The sequence below is a fragment of the Oncorhynchus mykiss genome, chromosome 12 (genome assembly GCF_013265735.2).
Source record: "Oncorhynchus mykiss isolate Arlee chromosome 12, USDA_OmykA_1.1, whole genome shotgun sequence".
Taxonomy (NCBI): domain Eukaryota; kingdom Metazoa; phylum Chordata; class Actinopteri; order Salmoniformes; family Salmonidae; genus Oncorhynchus; species Oncorhynchus mykiss.
The window spans coordinates 71,369,078-71,388,845 of record NC_048576.1 but is presented as its reverse complement, the minus strand read 5'-3'; the positions used below and the strand labels follow the sequence as shown (position 1 = coordinate 71,388,845).

Here is a 19,768-nt window from a genome sequence, read left to right as displayed (position 1 = left end):
CTTTTCGCACCAAAGTACATTCATCTCTAGGAGACAGGACGCATCTCCTTCGTGAGCAGTATGACAGCTGCATGGTCCTATGGTGTTTATACTTGCGTACTATTGTTTGCACAGATGAACGTGGTACCTTCTGGCATTTGGAAATTGCTCCCAAGGATGAACCAGACTTGTGGAGGTCTACAATTTGTTTTCTGAGGTCTTGGCTGATTTATTTTGATTTTCCCATGATGTCAAGCAAAGAGGCACTGAGTTTGAAGGTAGGCCTTGAAATACATCCACAGGTACACCTCCAATTGACTGAAATTATGTCAATTAGCCTATCAAAAGCATCTAAAGCCATGACATCATTTTGGGGAATTTTCCAAGCTGTTTATATGCACAGTCAACTTAGTGTATGTAAACTTCTGACCCACTGGAATTGTGATACAGTGAACTATAAGTGAAATAATCTGTCTGTAAACATTTGTTGGAAAAATAACTTGTGTCATGCACAAAGTAGATGTCCTAACCGACTTGCCAAAACTATAGTTTGTTAACAAGAAATTTGTGGAGGGGTTGAAAAACAAGTTTTAATGACTCCAACTTAAGTGTATGTAAACTTCCGACTTCAACTGTATAATATACAGGTGTTTATTTTTTTCAAATCATGTCCAATCGATGGATCCCCCCTATGATGATCAATGGAAACAGAATGCACCTGAGCTCAATTTTGAGTGTCATAGCAAAGGGTCTGAAAACGTACGTAAATAAGGTATTTATGTTTTTTATTTTTTGTAAATCTGCAAGAATAAAAATAAACAACTTTTTTCCTTTGCCATTATGGGGTACTGTGTGTAGATTGATGAGGGGAAACAATAATTGAATCCATTTTAGAATAAGGCTGTAAAGTAACAAGGTGTGGAAAAAGTCAAGGGGTCTAAATACTTTCCAAATGCACTGCAAGTAATCGAAGGATGTGGATGACAATGAAGATGGCAGAGTACTGTAGAGGAGAGAGGTGGAGTTGAACGAGTGTCTTTTCTCTTAGTGATGATGACTTGGTCCTGACTGAGCTTACACTAGATCCAAAGACAGGTGTGATTCTATTGATGTCGCCTTCCAGAACGCGTAACCTGAATTGCCTCAAAAGGAAAATCCGCTTTCAAAAAGGGTCAAGAGATGAAAGAAAGAAAGAAACTGCCGTATCCAAAATGCCTTTGGTCAACGGTCATATCCAGAACAAAATGTGCCGGGGCTGCGTTGGACTCTGTCTGTCCGCTATCCTTCATTCTGTTCGTTCTTGGGGTTTTATCTGCTGTCTGGTTTTTGGAGGGATTGAAATGGATTAGTAGGCTGAATAGCTAAGCCACTGGCTTCTTTTCCTCCAAACAGACATGAGGGCCTGCGTCCCAGATGCCACTTATTACCAACCTAGTGCACTACTTTTGATCATAGCCTCCTAGCCTCCGGTCAAAGTAGTGCACCATGTAGGGAATAGGGTGCCATTTGGGACACAGGCGAGGTCGGCCGTATGCCTGTAGCCAACTTGCTGAGTGAGGTAACTGAAGGCCAGCTTTAAGTAGCCTGAAAATATCAACATTCAGTTTCTAATGATGAAACGGAAGCAAGTCTATCTTAAGCCCTTGACTGAGGTTGACCAATACACACTACAGAAACCATGTTACAGAAACAATGCACTAATAGGAGAGGTATGCTACAGCCCAGTAGCCTGCATTGAGTCTAGTTCCCCTACTGATACCTTGGAGCAGAGGGATCCGATCTTGGCCCGAGCTTTGTGCCCACAACAACGTTGTGTAGTAGGGTTTATGTGGGATTGAGTTCAACACACATCATGTGTGTGCTGAGTGATTGTCACCAGTGAGCAGAAGTCATGTCAGAGGGAAGTGGTAGGCATGCTGCTAGTGACAGGATGCTGTAACACTGTATGGGTGGGAGATAACACTACTCTGAGGGAGGGAAACATTCTAATACCACGGCATGACTGTCGATGTCGGAAGGATAACAAACACAGCCTACTGTATGAGGGGATGAGTGGAGTGAAGTGTGTGCGCGTGTGTGTGTGTGTGCGTGTTCTTGTGTGTGCGTGTCCGTGCGTGCGCGTGTGTGTGTGTGTCAGTGTGTGGTTGTGCGTGCGTGTGTACAGCTTCACCCTGCCTTGGCAGAGGGCTAATGCAACAGTATCTGAAGGTAGCTCTTAGAGTAGTTATTTAAAAGGACACTTGAGAAGGCTTGTGTACCTCTGCTCTCTCCTCTGTTCATCTGCTCTCTCCTCTCTATTTATTTGTTCTCTCCTCTTCATTAGACGAGACACTTGCGTGAATCGAAGAGATACAGCCACAAGCAAACATTTCAGTCTATCCATGGGCCTATTTCAAGCAGGGAATAGCAATTGCGAAACCTATGAGTGTGTGTGTGTGTGTGCTTTAATGTTATGCATTTTTCTGTACTGTGTCTGTGTATTTGTCTATACTATACGGTATGTGACTATATTTCATTGTTTTCTTGCCATGCACCTGCTTATTCCCCAGGTCTTTGTTTCACAAAGCACATGACTGCTGTCTGCCGATTGGCTGGTGATGATGCAATGCTTTTATGGCAGCATAGCTGTTTGGTTTGAGGGCTTTTTGGAAGTAATTGAACCAACTGGGAGTAGCTTTGCGTCAATGTAGTGATAGCAAACCAGATAACACATGCATTACAAAGTATGTTCAGAACACAGACACACAAGGCGATAGGCTACCCTTCAGGACACCCAGCTCGTCTACAATCAATTAGGCCTGCTGTTGTTCCATGAAGGAGGAGCGGTTCTTACAGTGTCCTTGTCACAGTGTGTGTGTGTGTGTGTCTGAGAGAGAGCCCGCGTACTGGTTTAGAACAGTGTGTGTGTGTGTGTGTGTGTGTGTGTGTGTGTGTGTGTCTGAGAGAGAGCCCGCGTACTGGTTTAGAACAGTGTGTGATGGTGCTCAACCCTTCTCTGTCAGCAGATGGTCTTTACAGGTTCTCTCTGCATTCATAGGGGCTTCAGCACTGTGGGAGAAGATGGATGACAGAGCTTCTACAGAGCCAACTTTTACTCTCATATATTGATTGGGACAGCCTTCCCTCCTTTCATACTCCCTCCCTAGTTTCACTGTTTTTTTTTGTTGTTTTTTTTGAGAAGTCAGGGGTTCTCCCAACCAATCACATGACCTCCTCTCCTCTCTGTGTTTGAGATTGGATCCTTCCAAAAGGAATAGCGTGTATCAGGAATCGGTCACAGTTGTACTACTAAGCTTTGAAGGTCATTAATGATTCAAGGGTTTGAAGATTACATGTGTTCATCAAAGGTCCCTGTTTTCATACTAAGATCACAACAGGGTAGATTTTTATGTCTGTGTATCATCATGGAAGTCAGAATATTTTATTCTGATTTTCCACAGCAGTTCATTTTGATGTATATGTTTTTGTAATACACTAAGCTGTAGGCCTAAGTGTGTTTACAGATCATGACGAAATACATCCCCATAATTGTCCTGAAATGAGCTTTATTGAAATGAATCACATTTGATGATTTGTTGTTGACCATTTCTATCCTGCCAAGCCGTCAAAGCCTATGACTGTTGGAAAAGTAGCATTCTTTTATCTTACTGAAGATTTGCTTACTTTATTTGCCAAAAATGTCAATCTCAGTTAATCTCTCTCTATCTTTATTCGCAACCAGACGGTTGCTATGTTATTTAGCCAGTACAATTTCAACACAAATTATAGTATCTTTAATAGACTGACCGATTTACTTTACTCATGGTGGATACTTAGACAATGGGTTGACGTATCCATCTACAAATTGGGGTTTTTAAGTGTTTTTTAATAGTATTTTTTTGTTATAAAAAAAAATGATTTTTATAAGGGGTGGATCAGCTCTATTATTGCAGAAAGATTGTTGCTTCCATCAATGTAATTGTCTGAATCATTTCCAATCCCCCATATATGTTTGGGGTAAATATATATATCCATATACAGTGGGGCAAAAAAGTATTTAGTCAGCCACCAATTGTGCAAGTTCTCCCACTTAAAAAGATGAGAGAGGCCTGTAATTTTCATCATAGGTACACTTCAACTATGACAGACAAAATGAGAAAAAAAATCCAGAAAATCACATTGTAGGATTTTTAATGAATTTATTTGCAAATTATGGTGGAAAATAAGTATTTGGTCAATAACAAAAGTTTATCTCAATACTTTGTTATATACCCTTTGTTGGCAATGACAGAGGTCAATAACAAACATTCACTCTCCCTACATCTCCATCTTAATACCTGAGACTAAACATATTTTAGTAGTAGTCTAATCGGTCTCTGAGTTACAGAAGGGTCAGATGTGTCCAATCCTGTCTGCTCTCTACTGCCGTCAGCATGGTGATTGGCTGCTCCCTGTCGCCACGGAGACGGCGTGGTGTTGTGTAAGCGGTAGAGACAGGGCTCTTTGTTAATCACATGACTGAGGTGTTCTCTGTTGGGTGCTTTAAATTAACACAGTTGCTTTCCAATTTCTTTCCAAGTGTTGTAAGATTCTGCTGGTTTCTCCCTAAATGACTGTTTTCGCTCAACAGTCTGAGGGGTTAAGTACCTCGCTCATGACTGGAGACACTAATACTAATACCAGCAATCCTCCAGACACCTTTTTACCATTCCCATGGTTTAGTTTTTGCCAGAGTTTGATCATATGTTTCCTTGAGGAAGAATCGAGCTTGAGCTCCAGGTTGAATGGACAAACTAGACTCATACGAATATATATCATATTTATCATATATATCATATGTGTCATCCTGTTTAGTGAAATAGATAGCATACTGGTAAGTATAGTAACAATGACTAGAATAGTTGTGATTGGTGTAGAATCCAACCCACGAGTACTTCAGTCTTAAATCAGTCTTCCAATCAGTGAAGGTCTTTTTGATGAACAGGCGAGCGCATCCGTAGCCGTCTTTAGTGTAGAGCTGCAGACTGGCGTCATACCCCTCGATGCCAACAGGAACCTTCCTGTCTGCGTCATCATACTTAGGTCCTCTCATGAAGACATCTGACCCGTCCTTGGAGAGGAGCTTGACCTGTAGCCCGTGGTTAAGGTACTGGTTGGTGTCATAGGTTCCGTAGCTACGCGTGTCAAGAGAGCGAGATAACAGATTCTTTCCATCTTTATTAAAGAGTGCCAGCATCACCCCCACATCAAGTAGGCTGTCAGGGACATTGGCCCATCTGAGCCGGGCGTACCCACTTTCTGTGGATTTCACCTGGAGCACAACAGCATAGCACGCTGTGTGGTGGTCATTCACCACGGCCCCTTTCATTATAGCAGGGGACTCATTTAGAGTCATTCTGCCTGTGTCTTCAACCGTGTATGTGCTATCAGTGGCAGAGCAGTTCCATGTGAAGGTTCTGGAGTCTACGTCATAACCGGCAGCGTACAGAAACACGTCCTCACTGTTCACCCAGTTTTGCGAGAGGGTCCTGATCTCCCTCAGGAGGGCGGGGCTGATCTGGTAGGTGTTTTTGTGGTCATACTCACTGCTTCTTCGATAGTGCTGAGTGATGTAGACTGCCTCTAACAGTGGACTGTTGGGGCTTGTTCTGACAACTAACCTGTCCATGTTCCTCTCTAAGTTTCCTGGGGTAAGGTAGTAGCTGAGAGTGACATAAGGATCAAGTGAGTATGCTGTTGGTGTGTTGATATTCCCGACTTCGTAGTAACCCTGTCTGTTCTGATTTTGCAGTTGTGGAAAAACTTCATAGTTATTGAAGTGATGGAAGCCCCAGTCTCCCCTTTCTGGTAAGAACGTTGGTATGAGTGTATCGTCGTTATCGACGTTTAGGCCGCCCGAGACGAAGTGTAGCAGCATTAGGCCATGACGAGGGAATCTGTGGCCAAACTCGATGTTCCTGAGGTCTTTTGTTGAGTTAAGGACAGGTATGTCTGCAGACTCTAAGGCCAGTGGTAGCAACAAGACAAAGATGCAACGCAAGCCTTTTCTCTCCATGGTAATCCTGTGAGAGAGAGAGACAGACTGTATGATGGCAGCAGTACAACCTAGGGAGAAATTGAGGGGGGAAAAATGGATTGATTGATTGCAATTGATTACAATGGCTAAGGTGCATAAAGATGGAGAATTCAAATATGCTGTTTTTTTTTAGCACTACCCACAGAGTTTTTAAACTACAGTGTACGACATGGTTCAATGCGCCAATAAATCAGCACAATCAACTTTCCCTTTTTTCAAACTGCCACCGTCCTGGAGCTAGAAATGGGATCATGTATACTGTGCTTATGCAGGTACCAAAAATAGTAACGTAGAACTATGTACAGCAAACGTAGCAAATAAGGGATTTGTATATATAGATGTCCTTTTTTTGCTACTGTCGGTAGCGAGTTATGGCTGCTGTATATTGTTGCCTAGATACAGGAAATAAACAGACGCTTTCTATTGCAGTATCTCACGGTGTAATTGTCATGCTCCACCACCTGTGTTTTGTTCATGTTTAGCTGTGTTTAGTTAGTTATCCGAGGACCTCCCGTTGTTAAACAGCACTTTTATTTCCCTGATCGATCAAAACTCTTTTTCTCATGCTCTCTCTTGTCTCTGTGCAGCAGACTTATAGTGAGTAACATGTTTGAAAAGATCAAATTGCAATATAAACGCAGTATTGAATCACAAATCAAATCGTATTGGTCACATGCGCTGAATACAACAGGTGTGGTTGACCTGACAGTGAATGGCTTACTTACGGGCCCCTAACTAACAGTGCAGTTGTCAAATACATATAGAATCATGAGAATTGCAATTCATAATGTTATGGGCACCTAAGTATCGTGATAATATCCCTGGCAATTCCTCGTCCTAATGTCCACTATTGGAGCTTTTTTTTGTCTTTCCTTCCTCCGAGCTCAATTGCTGTTAAGAATTTGCAGTACAATTCGTAACTGCAAGGGTAATACAAGTGAGCATTTAGGGGGAAAAAATGCTTTTCATTGTAATCAGATACAAGTTATAAGATCATAAACACTGTTAGGCATTTTACAATTCCTAACTGCACATAAATAATGTGAGCATAAAGAGCATTTAAGAGAAAAAGTATGTATGCATTAGAAAATGATATTCTCTGACCGTGTTCCTGGTGAACCGTCCTCTGACCTAGTGAACACGGAACCACCTCACCTCCTTTTACAGCCCAGCAGAAGACTGACGTCTCCAGGAAAGGAAATGAGTCACACTTTCACCCACCAACCTGGCAGACCGCTCAGGTGTGTGTTTTTGTATGCCCCCAAGTCGCAATCAGTTATAACAGGAGGTTCACCTTTTTACACTTGAGCAGAGGTTGCGTTCCACTGCTCAGACTTTGCATGCATCAACCAACTTCTCCCTCAGTACGACAGACCACCATCTCATCTGTTCTTCTCCCATCACCTCTACCCCCTGCGGTTTACTACCACACTCTTAGAAAAAAGGGTTCCTAAAGCGTTCTTCGGCTGTTTCCATAAGAGAACACTTTTTAGTTTCGGGTAGAACCCTTTTGGGGTTAAGTAAGGTGTGTAATGAAACTGTTCCTTCTCACTTCATCTAACATAACCTGACCTCGTTCCTCATTCCTCACTACTCCTCAGCTGTTCAACCTTATCAGTGACCGCGACCAAATGATTACCTTTTCCCTTACTTAGTAACTTTCCAGACCGAAACGACTTATTCAACCTCTAATGACCCCACCATATACAGTACGTTCCTCATACATGTACCCGTTAACCTCTAGTATAGCAACATTTCAAACTAGAACACAACAACAATTCATGGTAAAACACAGTGTATTTCTGCTTTTCATTCCTACCAAATGACAGTGAAATGGTTGGTCCAGAATACAAAGCAGCCACGGCAGGCCCTTTCTCCCTCTGCTTCTCCCTCCTTCCTCCAGCTAAACGCTGACATTTACTGCAAACGGAAATGCATCCGTTTGCAAAAATTGTCAGGCAGCATCATCAAGGATAGTCTGCTTTGCCTTCCACGTTTAAATAATCCCATCACCTCCACCCCCTGCGGTTTACTACCACACTCTTAGAAAAAAGGGTTCTCCATAACCTGAAAGGGGTCTACCTGGAACCAAAATGTTGTACCTGGAATAAGGTATCTAATTTGATTAATTCAAAGGTATGTTTTAGCGCGGTATTCCAAATGTCTGTATCACACGTTTTTATGAGCCTTTATGTCCTCTTGTTCTCCTGTTGTCTTTTTGGTCTCGTTTCATTCACTCCCTTTCTGTTGTAGAGCACCTTCCCATTTAATCAGACACACTATGTCTCAACTCCTCATATTGCACGCAGACACTACTAAAACGGGAGTATCAATGAACATTGATTCTGGGAAACTGCTAGCAGCATTTTAGCCCGAAGACTGTTATACTAGCTCTCTTGTCTGTGTTTTATAAATGTGCTATAAACATAAAACCCAGTTCTATAAGGAATTGGCAACTCGTTCTATTTCTGAGAAATAAGGTAGACCACTTGATTTCAACATCTTAACAAGGTGGACAGGCTAGTATGATGTTCACACAGTTGGAGACAGACAGTTCTAACTTGTTAGCTAGCAAAAAGGTCCAAGTTAGCTGAACTTCAAATATAAAGATTAGCTGGCTACTTCCTAGCACGTAGGCTTATGCTTGAGCGATTGTTACATTTTCTATAATGCCTGCTACTAGAAGCTACTTATTCTTAGTTCATGTGCATTATGCATGGTTTTGTATATATATATATATATATATATATATATATTTTTTTTTTACAAAAGGGGCATTTTCATGGACAGACTTGAAAGCCAGATCAGAGATTATTGAAAAGAAAGTAGGTTAAACTATTTGTTGTAAAATAATTACATTATTAGTGGGTCTTATGGTTGTGGAAGGCTTATTTTTAGCCTAGGACATACTAAGATTCAGCATGTCTGAGAAAGACATGCCACACAACTGCACTCTTAGAAAACATTTGCTATCTAAGTCCTAAAATGGTTCTTCGGCTGTCCCCATATGAGAACCCCTGGAGGAACCCTTTTTGGTTCCAGGTTAGGGCTGGGCGATATGACCTACACATAATATCTAGATTTTTTTTTATTTTTTATGTATATTTCATGTTTTCTTTAAATAAACTTTGTTCTACAATGTTAGGTTCTGACAAACAGAGTGAAAAAACTAACGGACAACTAGTCAAATCTCAAACCAAGTTTATTCACCCACGGGGTCAAACTGCTGCAAAGACAAAGACATGATTCCAACCAGCACAAGTATTCATACCCTCCTTTAGGTAGAGTCTCCTCCTTGCTCCTCTAAACAATACATATTTGTTGCTAGGCAGGAAGTTAAGTGATGTGTGTAATAAAACTGTCCTTCTCCCTTCAGCTAACCTGACCTGACCTCAGCCCCCATTCCTCACTACTCCACAGGTATCCTACCTTATCAGTGACCGCAACCAAATGATTACCTTTTTCATTACTTAGTAACTTTCCAGACCAAAATAACTTATTCAACCTCTAATGACCCCACCATATACAGTACGTTCCTCATACATGTACCCGTTAACTTCTAGTATAGCAACATTTCCAACTAGAACCCAACAACAATTACTGGTAAAACACAGTGCATTTCTAACAGTCAGCAATACTCTAATGAAATGAGGGCTTGTTTGTTTGTGTGAGAGAAAATGTGTGTGCTTGTGCGTGCGTGGGTTGTGCCTCCTCATGTGAACATAAGTCTCTGCTGGACAGAAGTATGTTCAGTGCTGTGACCTTGTGGCACACAAGTCAATTCATTTCTCATCTTCTCCACCAGGAATGACCCTTTCCACAAGGAATCCTGTTCATATCTTACTACTGTAATATATTAATGAGTACTAACCAGCAAATAGCATTTGGTTCAAACTAGAGGAACTACAAATTTACTTCAATTATCCAGTAGGCTATAGTTTAATGGGAGGATTTCTTCGGAATGGATTTAAAATAATATACCTTTAACATAGATTAAGCCTCACAGCAATAGCCACAAAACCCCTAAATGTCATTTCCATGATAGCCATGTGAGCGATGACCGATGATGACACATTAATGCACGTGAATTCCATGGTTGCCAGGGCAGTGCCATAAAGCATTAGAGAGTGGTGTGTGAAAAGGTCAGGTCTTCACCACATTCCAGCAGCATAGGGCTGTAGGAGAGAGAGAGGCGTTGTGTCTCCTGATCCATTAGCTGGGTGGCATCTATCTCCTATGACTCAGTCTAAAGCACTAATGGGAAAGGAAGGACTTCAACACAGCCCAATACATTAGCTGTATTAACACAGCTTTAACACAGCCCAATACACAAGCTGTTTTAACACAGCTTTAACACAGCCCACTACATTAGCTGTTTGGTCCACTATTTACAGTCAACAAAGATATAGACTGGCCAGATTGGCCACAACTTCTGTAACTGCGTGTGTGTGTGTGTGTATCACAAGGTGAATAGTGACTGGTTCTAAGTCTGGGTTGAGCAGGCCGAGTGATGCAGAGGCAGTCAACACAATGACAGTTTAACACATTTATTTTAAGGCATGGTTTTCATCACGGTTCCAGCACACTTCCTTGTCTCAATTCAATTACATTTCTTTGTCTTCATATTTCAATGACATAAATATAATTTTTGGTTACGTTTAGCTTTAAAAACCTAGTTAGAACCAACATAGACACATACAAACCAAGACAGAGAAAACAAAGGAAGCGACACAGCCCAGCAGGCAGGTGTCCATCTTTTTTACAGCACAAACTCCATTAGCCATGTGCTCTCTCACTGAATGCATCATCCATAAGCTCTCTAACACAAGGCTCCACCATGCCTCCAGACTGCATTATTTCCTGTGGGCGGGGGGTATAAATACGTTCAGCTCAAATCACATGACCAGTCAATTAGCCATTAGAAATTCCTGTTTCTGATTACATGCAAATGAGTCACACCTGTCACGTGGTGTGTGTGTGTGTGTGTGTGTGTGGAGGCTTGTCCTCTCTCAAGGCTTGTCCTCTCTCAGGTCTGGCTTTAATTATCATCATCTGACAATCTCTTTGGCTCTAATTGGGTGTTGGTGTGTTTAACACTGTGTCCAGATGTTATTGTGTATTCAGCCTGTGTGGAGAACACACTAGAAAGTAATCCGCAGACTGTAGACTGTACTTTGTTCACATTGAAGAAAAGACTGTTCAGATGCCAGTGACAGTGAGTGGGTGAGTGGGAGGACCACAGTGTGTGTCTGTTAATGGCAGTGAGAGGAAAGCAATCAGCATAGAGAGTAATGGGAGAGGGAGTTATCATATTATGTGAAGAGAAGATATACAACTAGAGATGCATATAAAGGTTATAATGAACCAGGGTGTATGTGTGTGTGTGTGTGTGTGTGTTATTGGCAGCTACTGTGTGTAGCAAGAGTGACTGGGGGTTTTCCAGGGCTGTTTTTTGCCGGGAGAGGAAGGCCCCTGATGTTTGACCTTGCTCAATAACACTCCTCTAGAGGAGGGAGTAGGGGGGTGTGGAGGTCCGCTTTGCCAAACACGGAGCTCAGTGGGAATGCTGTAATGGCTGGGAAACATGTTTCCTCTACCGCCCATATTGAGCACCATTTACACACACACACACACACACACACACACACACACACACACACACACACACACACACACACACACACACACACACACACACACACACACACACACACACATGCGCGCGCCCACACGCAAACGAACGCACACAAACACACACAGAGACACACACAAACACAAACACACACACACTCACGCACACACGCACGCACGCATATGAACGCACACAAACGCACACAAAGACACACACAAACACACACACAGAAGGTGAAAATCCACCTCCACATCCCTCTCCCTCCTCCCACTTCCTCTTTCCTCCACCGGTCACTAGGAAACCAGAAACACGTGATCTCACCAGTGTAGTTGTGGATGCTGAGAGGTTGAAGTGGGGTGGGGATAGATAGTAAAGGGGTATGTGGAGACAAGAAGCCGGCTTCAACCAGCACTTGTGAAATAAAGCGGTGGAACGAAACATCGGTGCTGCTTATCACATTGGCATCGCCACGGTAATACCACTGCACTCATTCACTCACACCCTGCACCGGCCAATTTCCTCTACTGCACACTACGTAGAGAGAGAGAGAGAGAGAGAGAGTACATCACACACACACACACACGGCATGTTTTTGTGTTCGTTTGAAGAGTCCGTTGCTCCCTCAAAAGGCTTTTAGCTCTCTGTTTCTAGCACAGTGAATGTATCCGTTTCCTCTGTTTACCCAGACAGACTTCCGAGCAACAGCTCACGTCGTTCTGCGCGCGTTCCCATCCCCGTCGGCAACACATCCAACACAAATCCACCAACACCTGTTTGAAAAACTAACTGGAGCAGCTCTGACCTTATGACCCCTTCTCTGTGTCGGCAGGATGGAAACCTGTGTGTGTGTGTGTGTGTGTGTGTGTGTGTGTGTGTGTATGTGTGTGTTTGTGTCTGTGTGTTTGTGTATTGTTAATCAGAGACCTGTGTTTACTGCTGATTGCGCTGTTATCTCCAGCTCTGCAGTGAGTGGCCGAGCGTGTCAGTGTAGCTCCCTGCAGCTGCTCCGTTGGGGTTGGCATGCCAGGTGTCCTGCTACTGTAGTCAGCCAGGTGTTCTGCTACTGTAGTCTGCCAGGCCAGGGGAGCTGTTTGTCCCACACCGGCCGTATCTCAGCTCACCAGGGTACTATGCCAATCGATGGGCCGGACGGGAAAAGGATGAGTCCCTCTTCTGGATGGCAGTGCCTCGCTCCCCTCCTGTGGACCGACAACAATGGCAGCAGGACTGTAATGAAAGGCTAGCGCCCAATCAGTGTTGGCAGAGAGAGGGGCACATCGACCACGGCTTGCTCCACTCCCCCTGCTGCCAAACAGATGCCCCAGAGATGGTATCTACTTTGAACGAGACAGAGGGTCAATATTGGGTATTTTATCAGGATCCCCATTAGCTGTTGCAAAAACATCTACTCTTCCTGGGGTCTCCACAATACATGAAACATGACATAATACAGAACATTAATAGACAAGAACAGCTCAAGGACAGAACTACTTCAATTTAAAAAAAGGATAAATCAAGACGAGGCTGTGTTTGTGTTTATTGTTCAACACACGCATACGCGCAAGCCGGCAGACACACACACACACGCTCAGACGCGTGCACACACACACACACACACACACACACACACACACACACACACACACACACACACACACACACACACACACACACACACACACACACACACACCCCTCCAGAGGGCTGGCCTGCCCTACTTCAGTCCAACCCCTGTCCAGATTATAATACAGGTAGAATGTGTGCATCAGCTATAAACTTGGGTAACAGCGTAAATCACTTATTTTTTTCCACTCACGACTCTGCTGACACCAACCCCAGGAATGGAGCGTCAGATATTCATACAGCCCCAGAATTATTGATGCGGTCTGCGCTCCCAGGGCTCCGCTTGTATTTAAAACATTCTGCTTCCCTGCCATAGTAGAACATGCCAGGGAAAAGTTAGCTGCATGTCACTGTGGACCTCTCCTTATTGGTTTATGCCTTTCCTGGCTCTGCCTTCCAAAAACAAATGAAATATAAAAAACAACTTTGTTTTGGTGCTTTCCCCCTCTGTAAGATGATACATGCAGCTGGAGATCAGTAAAACTCTGGTATACGGAAGTACAATAAAACTCATGTCTGGATGCAGAAGACAGAGGCACTAATTAGCAGTCATTATTATTCTCTCATCACATTGGCCCTTTTTCTGCCATGTTGACACAAACACACAGAAACTCACTGGCTCACCAGCGAAGTAAGTCACACACTCAGACAGAGACACACAAACACTTTCTTGAGTCTAGCATGGTTTCACTTATTTGTTTGTGTACCTAAAAAGCATTTTGGTTTTAGTCAGTTGTCATCAACCCATTAGACTAAAAGCCTATAGACACAGCCCAGACCCAGTTCTAGCTATTAAGTGAGGAAGGGGATGGTAAGCAGTAGTCACACACACACACACACACACACACACACACACACACACACACACACACACACACACACACACACACACACACACACACACACACACGCGCACACACGCACACACACACACACACACACCCATGGCTCCTAAGGCAATGTTAGACTTGCAAGTCTTCAGGTCTTAGGCATCGTTACTCATCACATGAGAGGGGTTCACCTTGGTTACACACTTGAACACATACGAGATAGTGATCATGCCTTTTCATTAGCAGTCTGTTCGCATGTAACGTTCACAGTGGCGGTTCTAGACCATTTCAACTGGGGGGGCCAAGCTGGGGCCAGTTGTACTGTTAGAGGGGCCAGTTACATTAGACATTATTGTTGTCATATCGTTTTCTTCACTGAATTGCAGGCATTAGCAGGCAAAAGACCATGTTCATAATCATTCAATCATTTATTTGCATTTTCTGTCTAACGGATGTAAAAAAAGAACAATAGCAAAAATTAGTTACAATTATTTCATGCTCCACAAGGGGGTCCAAAATTGCGTTCACCTACATACCTGTGTCCTCTTGAGAAGTGTGTGTCCTACCCTGTCTGTGTGTGTGTCTCCTGTCCATTGTGTATCCTCTCAGTGCGTGTGTGCATGTCCCCCAGAGCCCTGCTGCTGTGTGTGTGTGTGTCTGTGTGTGTCCCTCAGAGCCCTCCTGCTGTGTGTGTGTGTGGGTATGTGTGTGTGTCCCTCAGAGCCCTGCTGCTGTGTGTCTGTCTGTGTGTGTGTGTGTGTCTCCTGTCCATTGTGTATCCTCTCAGTGCGTGTATTTGTGTCCCTCAGAGCCCTTCTGCTGCGTGTCTGCGTGTGTGTATATGTGTGTGTGTCCCTCAGAGCCCACCTGCTGTGTGTCTGTGTGTGTGTGTCCCTCAGAGCCCTCGTGCTGTGTGTATACGTGTGTGTGTGTCCCTCAGAGCCCTCCTGCTGTGTGTCTGTGTGTGTATGTGTGTGTGTCCCTCAGAGCCCTCCTGCTGTGTGTCTGTGTGTGTGTCCCTCAGAGCCATCCTGCTGTTTGTATGTGTGTGTGTCCCTCAGAGCCCTGCTGCTGTGTGTCTGTGTGTCTGTGTGTGTGTGTCTCTCAGAGCCCTCCTGCTGCGTGTCTGTCTGTGTGTGTGTGTGTGTGTGTCTCCTGTCCATTGTGTATCCTCTCAGTGCGTGTATTTGTGTCCCTCAGAGCCCTTCTGCTGCGTGTCTGCGTGTGTGTATATGTGTGTGTCCCTCAGAGCCCTCCTGCTGTGTGTCTGTGTGTGTGTGTCCCTCAGAGCCCTCCTGCTGTGTGTCTGTGTGTGTGAGTCCCTCAGAGACCTCCTGCTGTGTGTCTGCGTGTGTGTATATGTGTGTGTGTCCCTCAGAGCCCTCCTGCTGTGTGTCTGTGTGTGTGTCCCTCAGAGCCCTCCTGCTGTGTGTCTGTGTGTGTGTCCCTCAGAGCCCTCCTGCTGTTTGTATGTGTGTGTGTCTCTCAGAGCCCTCCTGCTGTGTGTCTGTGTGTGTGTATATGTGTGTGAGTCCCTCAGAGACCTCCTGCTGTGTGTCTGTGTGTGTGCATATGTGTGTGTCCCCCTCAGAGCCCTCCTGCTGTGTGTCTCTGTGTGTGTCCCTCAGAGACCTCCTGCTGTGTGTATGTGTGTGTGTCCCTCAGAGCCCTCCTGCTGTGTGTATATATGTGTGTGTGTGTGTGTCCCTACGAGCTCTCCTGCTGTGTGTATATATGTGTGTGTGTGTCCCTCAGAGCCCTCCTGCTGTGTGTATATGTGTGTGTGTGTGTGTCACAGAGCCCTCCTGCTGTGTGTATATGTGTGTGTGCATATGTGTGTTTATGAGTGTGTATGTGTGTCTGTGTTTATGAGTGTGTGTTTATATGTATGTGTCTGTGTGTGTGTGTGTGTGTGTGTGTGTGTGTGTGTGTGTGTGTGTGTGTGTGTGTGTGTGTGTGTGTGTGTGTGTGTGTGTGTGTGTGTGTGTGTGTGTGTGTGGTCAGGTGGTGACGGTCTGGGTGTGTTTGAATGATTCCTAGGTAATGCTGAAGAGACTCCAGATGTCCTGTAGAAGCTGAGGTCCTTCATGAGTCACCCAGCCCCCTGGGACACTGCTCAGCACCTGCTCTCAGCACCAGGGGCCTGCTTCATAAAGCCTCTCACAGTAGTAGTGCTGATCTAGGATCAGGTCCCCCCTGCCCATGTGAACCTCGTTATTTTGATCCAAAATGTAAAACTGTTCCTAGATCAGCAGTCCTACTCGGACACGCTTGATACATACTTACTTACCATACACTTACATACACTTACCATACACTGTGCATTAATAGTTCATTTATATGGCATGTGTTAACGACACTTTGTAGATCATTACTACAACTTTATCTCATTATAAAATGTAGTAGCTGAGTTGCCCAACATTTTGTGCCAGTTGATTTGAAAGCTGTGTGTGTGGCAGTCTGAGCACTGAATGTCCTGAATGTTCACTGTCCACTGTCCTGTGTCCACTGTCCACTGTCGTGTGTCCTGAATATCCACTGGGTACAGACTGGTTGAATTAACATTGTTTTCTCGTTGTTTCAATGAAATTACGTTGAACCAACATGGAATAGACATCGAATTGATGTCTGTGCCCTGTGGGTAGTGTGTAAAAAATAGATGACTTCAGCAAATGGATGTTTTGTTAAGTAAGAGTTTTTGATTCAGTTATATCTTGAGGGCAATTTGTGAGTTTGTGAGATTTATGCGCTATAATCAATGTAATATTGTAGGTTATAAGGGAATATTGGACAGGAAATTGTTGTATTTACTACAATTAAATGAGGGGAGAATCGATAGAAGTTCTATACACACACACACACACACACACACACACACACACACACACACACACACACACACACACACACACACACACACGGATGCACACACAGCAGCACAGATGCACACAAGCAAACATGCACACACACAAACACACACACACACTTACTGTGTAATGTATGACACATATGATATGTGAGAGTTAGGGGCGTGTGAATAGTTATCAGATTGAACCAGAAAAATCAGTGGTCCAGGATTTAGAACAGACCGTGTCTGAGAGAGGGGGGAGGACACAACATACAGAGAGAAGAGAGAGGGGGAAGACACAGCATACAGAGATGAGAGAGAGGGGGAAGAAACAGCATACAGAGAGGAGAGACAGACACAGCATACAGAGAGGAGAGAGAGGGGGAAGACACAACATACAGAGAGGAGAGACAGGGGGAAGACACAGCATACAGAGTGGAGAGAGAGGGGGAGGACACAGCATACAGAGAGAAGAGAGAGGGGGAAGACACAACATACAGAGAGGAGAGAGAGGGGGAAGACACAACATACAGAGAGGAGAGAGAGGGGGAAGACACAGCATACAGAGAGGAGAGAGAGGGGGAGGACACAACATACAGAGAGGAGAGAGAGGGGGAAGACACAGCATACAGAGAGGAGAGAGAGGGGGAGGACACAGCATATAGAGAGGAGAGAGAGAAGACACAACATACAGAGAGGAGAGAGAGGGGGAAGACACAGCATACAGAGAGGAGAGAGAGGGGGAAGACACAGCATACAGAGAGGAGAGAGAGGGGGAAGACACAACATACAGAGAGGAGAGAGAGGGGGAAGACACAGCATACAGAGAGGAGAGAGAGGTAGAGTTTTGGTAGAGAAAGCATCAACAATGTGCAGTGAGAAGGAAAGAGCAGAAATATAACGAAAGAGAGCGGCATTGGCCTTCAGAATGTTCCAGAGACCTCCCTGATCCCCTCTCTCCTCTTCTCTACTCCTCTCTCTCCCTCCTTTCCTCTGTATCTCTCTCTCTCCCCCTCCTTCTCCCTCTCGTCTCATCTCCACAGCTGAATGTACCGCTGCGCTGCCTGGCAATAGCATGAGGCCGTATTGATTTTTATTCTCTTTCTGTTCTGTCGGTGGGTGTTTGACGCATAAGTCAAGGGAGACTTTGTTCTGTTCTTTTTCTCTCCTCTACATGCTCTTCCTGTGGCCAGGGCTGAGATGGAACCCTATTCCCTATAAAGTGCACCACATCTGACCAGGGCCCATAGGACTTAGGGTGCCATTTGGGTTTGCACCTCAGGTCAGTCCATCCAGATACCTCCCTGTGCCAACTTTTGTTGCCTGGCTGCTGCCATGTGAAAGCCTCCCCCATCATAGAGACCAACACCCTGTGATGACCCAGACGCCACAGGGACACTCTGTTCCTCCAGTGGGGCTGGAATGGGCTTTTAGCTCAGTAGGGCTACTGTCATTAATCAGGCCAGTGGTCTGTCCTCCTGACCACCTGGGAGGACAGGTTGACAGCACAAAAATGATTGTATCATTTCAAATAGTCTACTGGGGCAATTTCAAGATGCATAGATGCGGTCAAAATGGGGCCTTGATGTCATTGACGAGTGTGAAGGTCGTCCGTTGTGATTTCACTCTCTCACGTGAATCGGACCAATCCGCTACTACACCGTGACGATTCTTAGCTATGAGTCTATGAACGTCCGGGGACCGTTTGAACAGCTTTTGTGTTCCTGCAGCTTTTACAGCGGTTCACTTGGATCGGCTGTTCGAACTCCCATTCCAAATCCAGCATCAACGACTCTGTCACGGAGAAGACAAGGCTTCCTTGTTTATTCCTCATCTTTTTGCCCTCGGTTGAAACATATTCAGGCCTCTTGTGCACCGAGGCCCAGGCATGGAATATCAATGGCTCTTCTTTTCTCGTGCACCTGTGCTGCATTCGAGAAGGAAGCCTCTGTTCCACCACCATTACCATAATCACCATATCACGCTTCCCTCTCTGACACATAATCACTTTAATTGGACGCTAGAAAACAATAAGAGGCAATTATGTTTGTGTGTGTGTGTGTGTGTGTGTGGGGGGGGGGGGGGGGGGGGAGCGTCGGGCAAATTTGAAGGATATAGGGGTAATGTTTGTGTGTATGTGTGTTTGTGTATTGTCTCTTGGGTTGAACGGAGGGTAATTGCGTTGCTGCAAGCACAGCAGTTTCAGGTTGGCGGTAGGTGGGTCCTCTTCAGCCGTGTGTTGGAGGACTCAGAGTTAAACGCTGTACTGACTGACTGACTGACTGACTGACTGACTGACTGACTGACTGACTGACTAGCTGGCTGGCTCTCTGAGAGAAGCAAACCTCAGTGGCTGCATGAGGCTAACTACCACCTGATACATACTGCCTGGCTGTCCGTCTGAGAGAAGCAAACCTCGGTGGCTGCATGAGGCTAACTACCACCTGATACATACTGCCTGGCTGTCACTGGACTCTGAAAGCCTCCTGTAATTCACTACGCTTCATAACTTATATTCTCTGAAGGAAAACATGCACACTATACAGCTTGCATGAGGGCCAAGTCATTTCAATCACTTCTATTTGAATGGAATCACATCAATGGCGCCCCCTATGGCAGATTTACAGGTGTTGCTTAAATCTTGGCAGTAGATGGAGTGACTGTAAAATGTGGTTGCGGTAAAATGAATTAGCGTTATTGTTCTCTGCTCGTTCGTGTGGGCTGCTTTTCTCTGTGCTTGTCTACTCACTGCGCTAGCTCAGGCCATGCTATGTGGTGCTAGTCCTCTCACTGTGCTAGCT

The 19,768-nt window shown here is 44.7% G+C and overlaps 2 protein-coding genes across 5 annotated transcripts in view; one reads left to right on the top strand and one right to left on the bottom strand.

The window, feature by feature from the left end:
* Window positions 1-19,768, top strand: part of LOC110538958 (SRC kinase signaling inhibitor 1) — a 172,162-nt gene that overhangs the window by 9,523 nt on the left and 142,871 nt on the right. The window lies entirely within an intron of this gene.
* Window positions 4,148-7,638, bottom strand: LOC110538220. Of its 4 annotated transcripts, none has more exons than XM_021624888.2 (2): window positions 7,139-7,638; window positions 4,148-6,020 (listed from the first exon to the last, which is right to left on the bottom strand). In XM_021624888.2, exon 2 carries the CDS (start codon window positions 6,011-6,013, stop codon window positions 4,661-4,663), a length of 1,353 nt encoding a protein of 450 aa, XP_021480563.2. In that variant the 5' UTR covers window positions 6,014-6,020; window positions 7,139-7,638; the 3' UTR covers window positions 4,148-4,660. The 4 variants fall into 4 exon arrangements, with proteins under 4 accessions (XP_021480563.2, XP_036794177.1, XP_021480565.2 ...); XM_036938282.1 differs by having other exon boundaries at window positions 7,190-7,629; XM_021624890.2 differs by having other exon boundaries at window positions 7,329-7,629.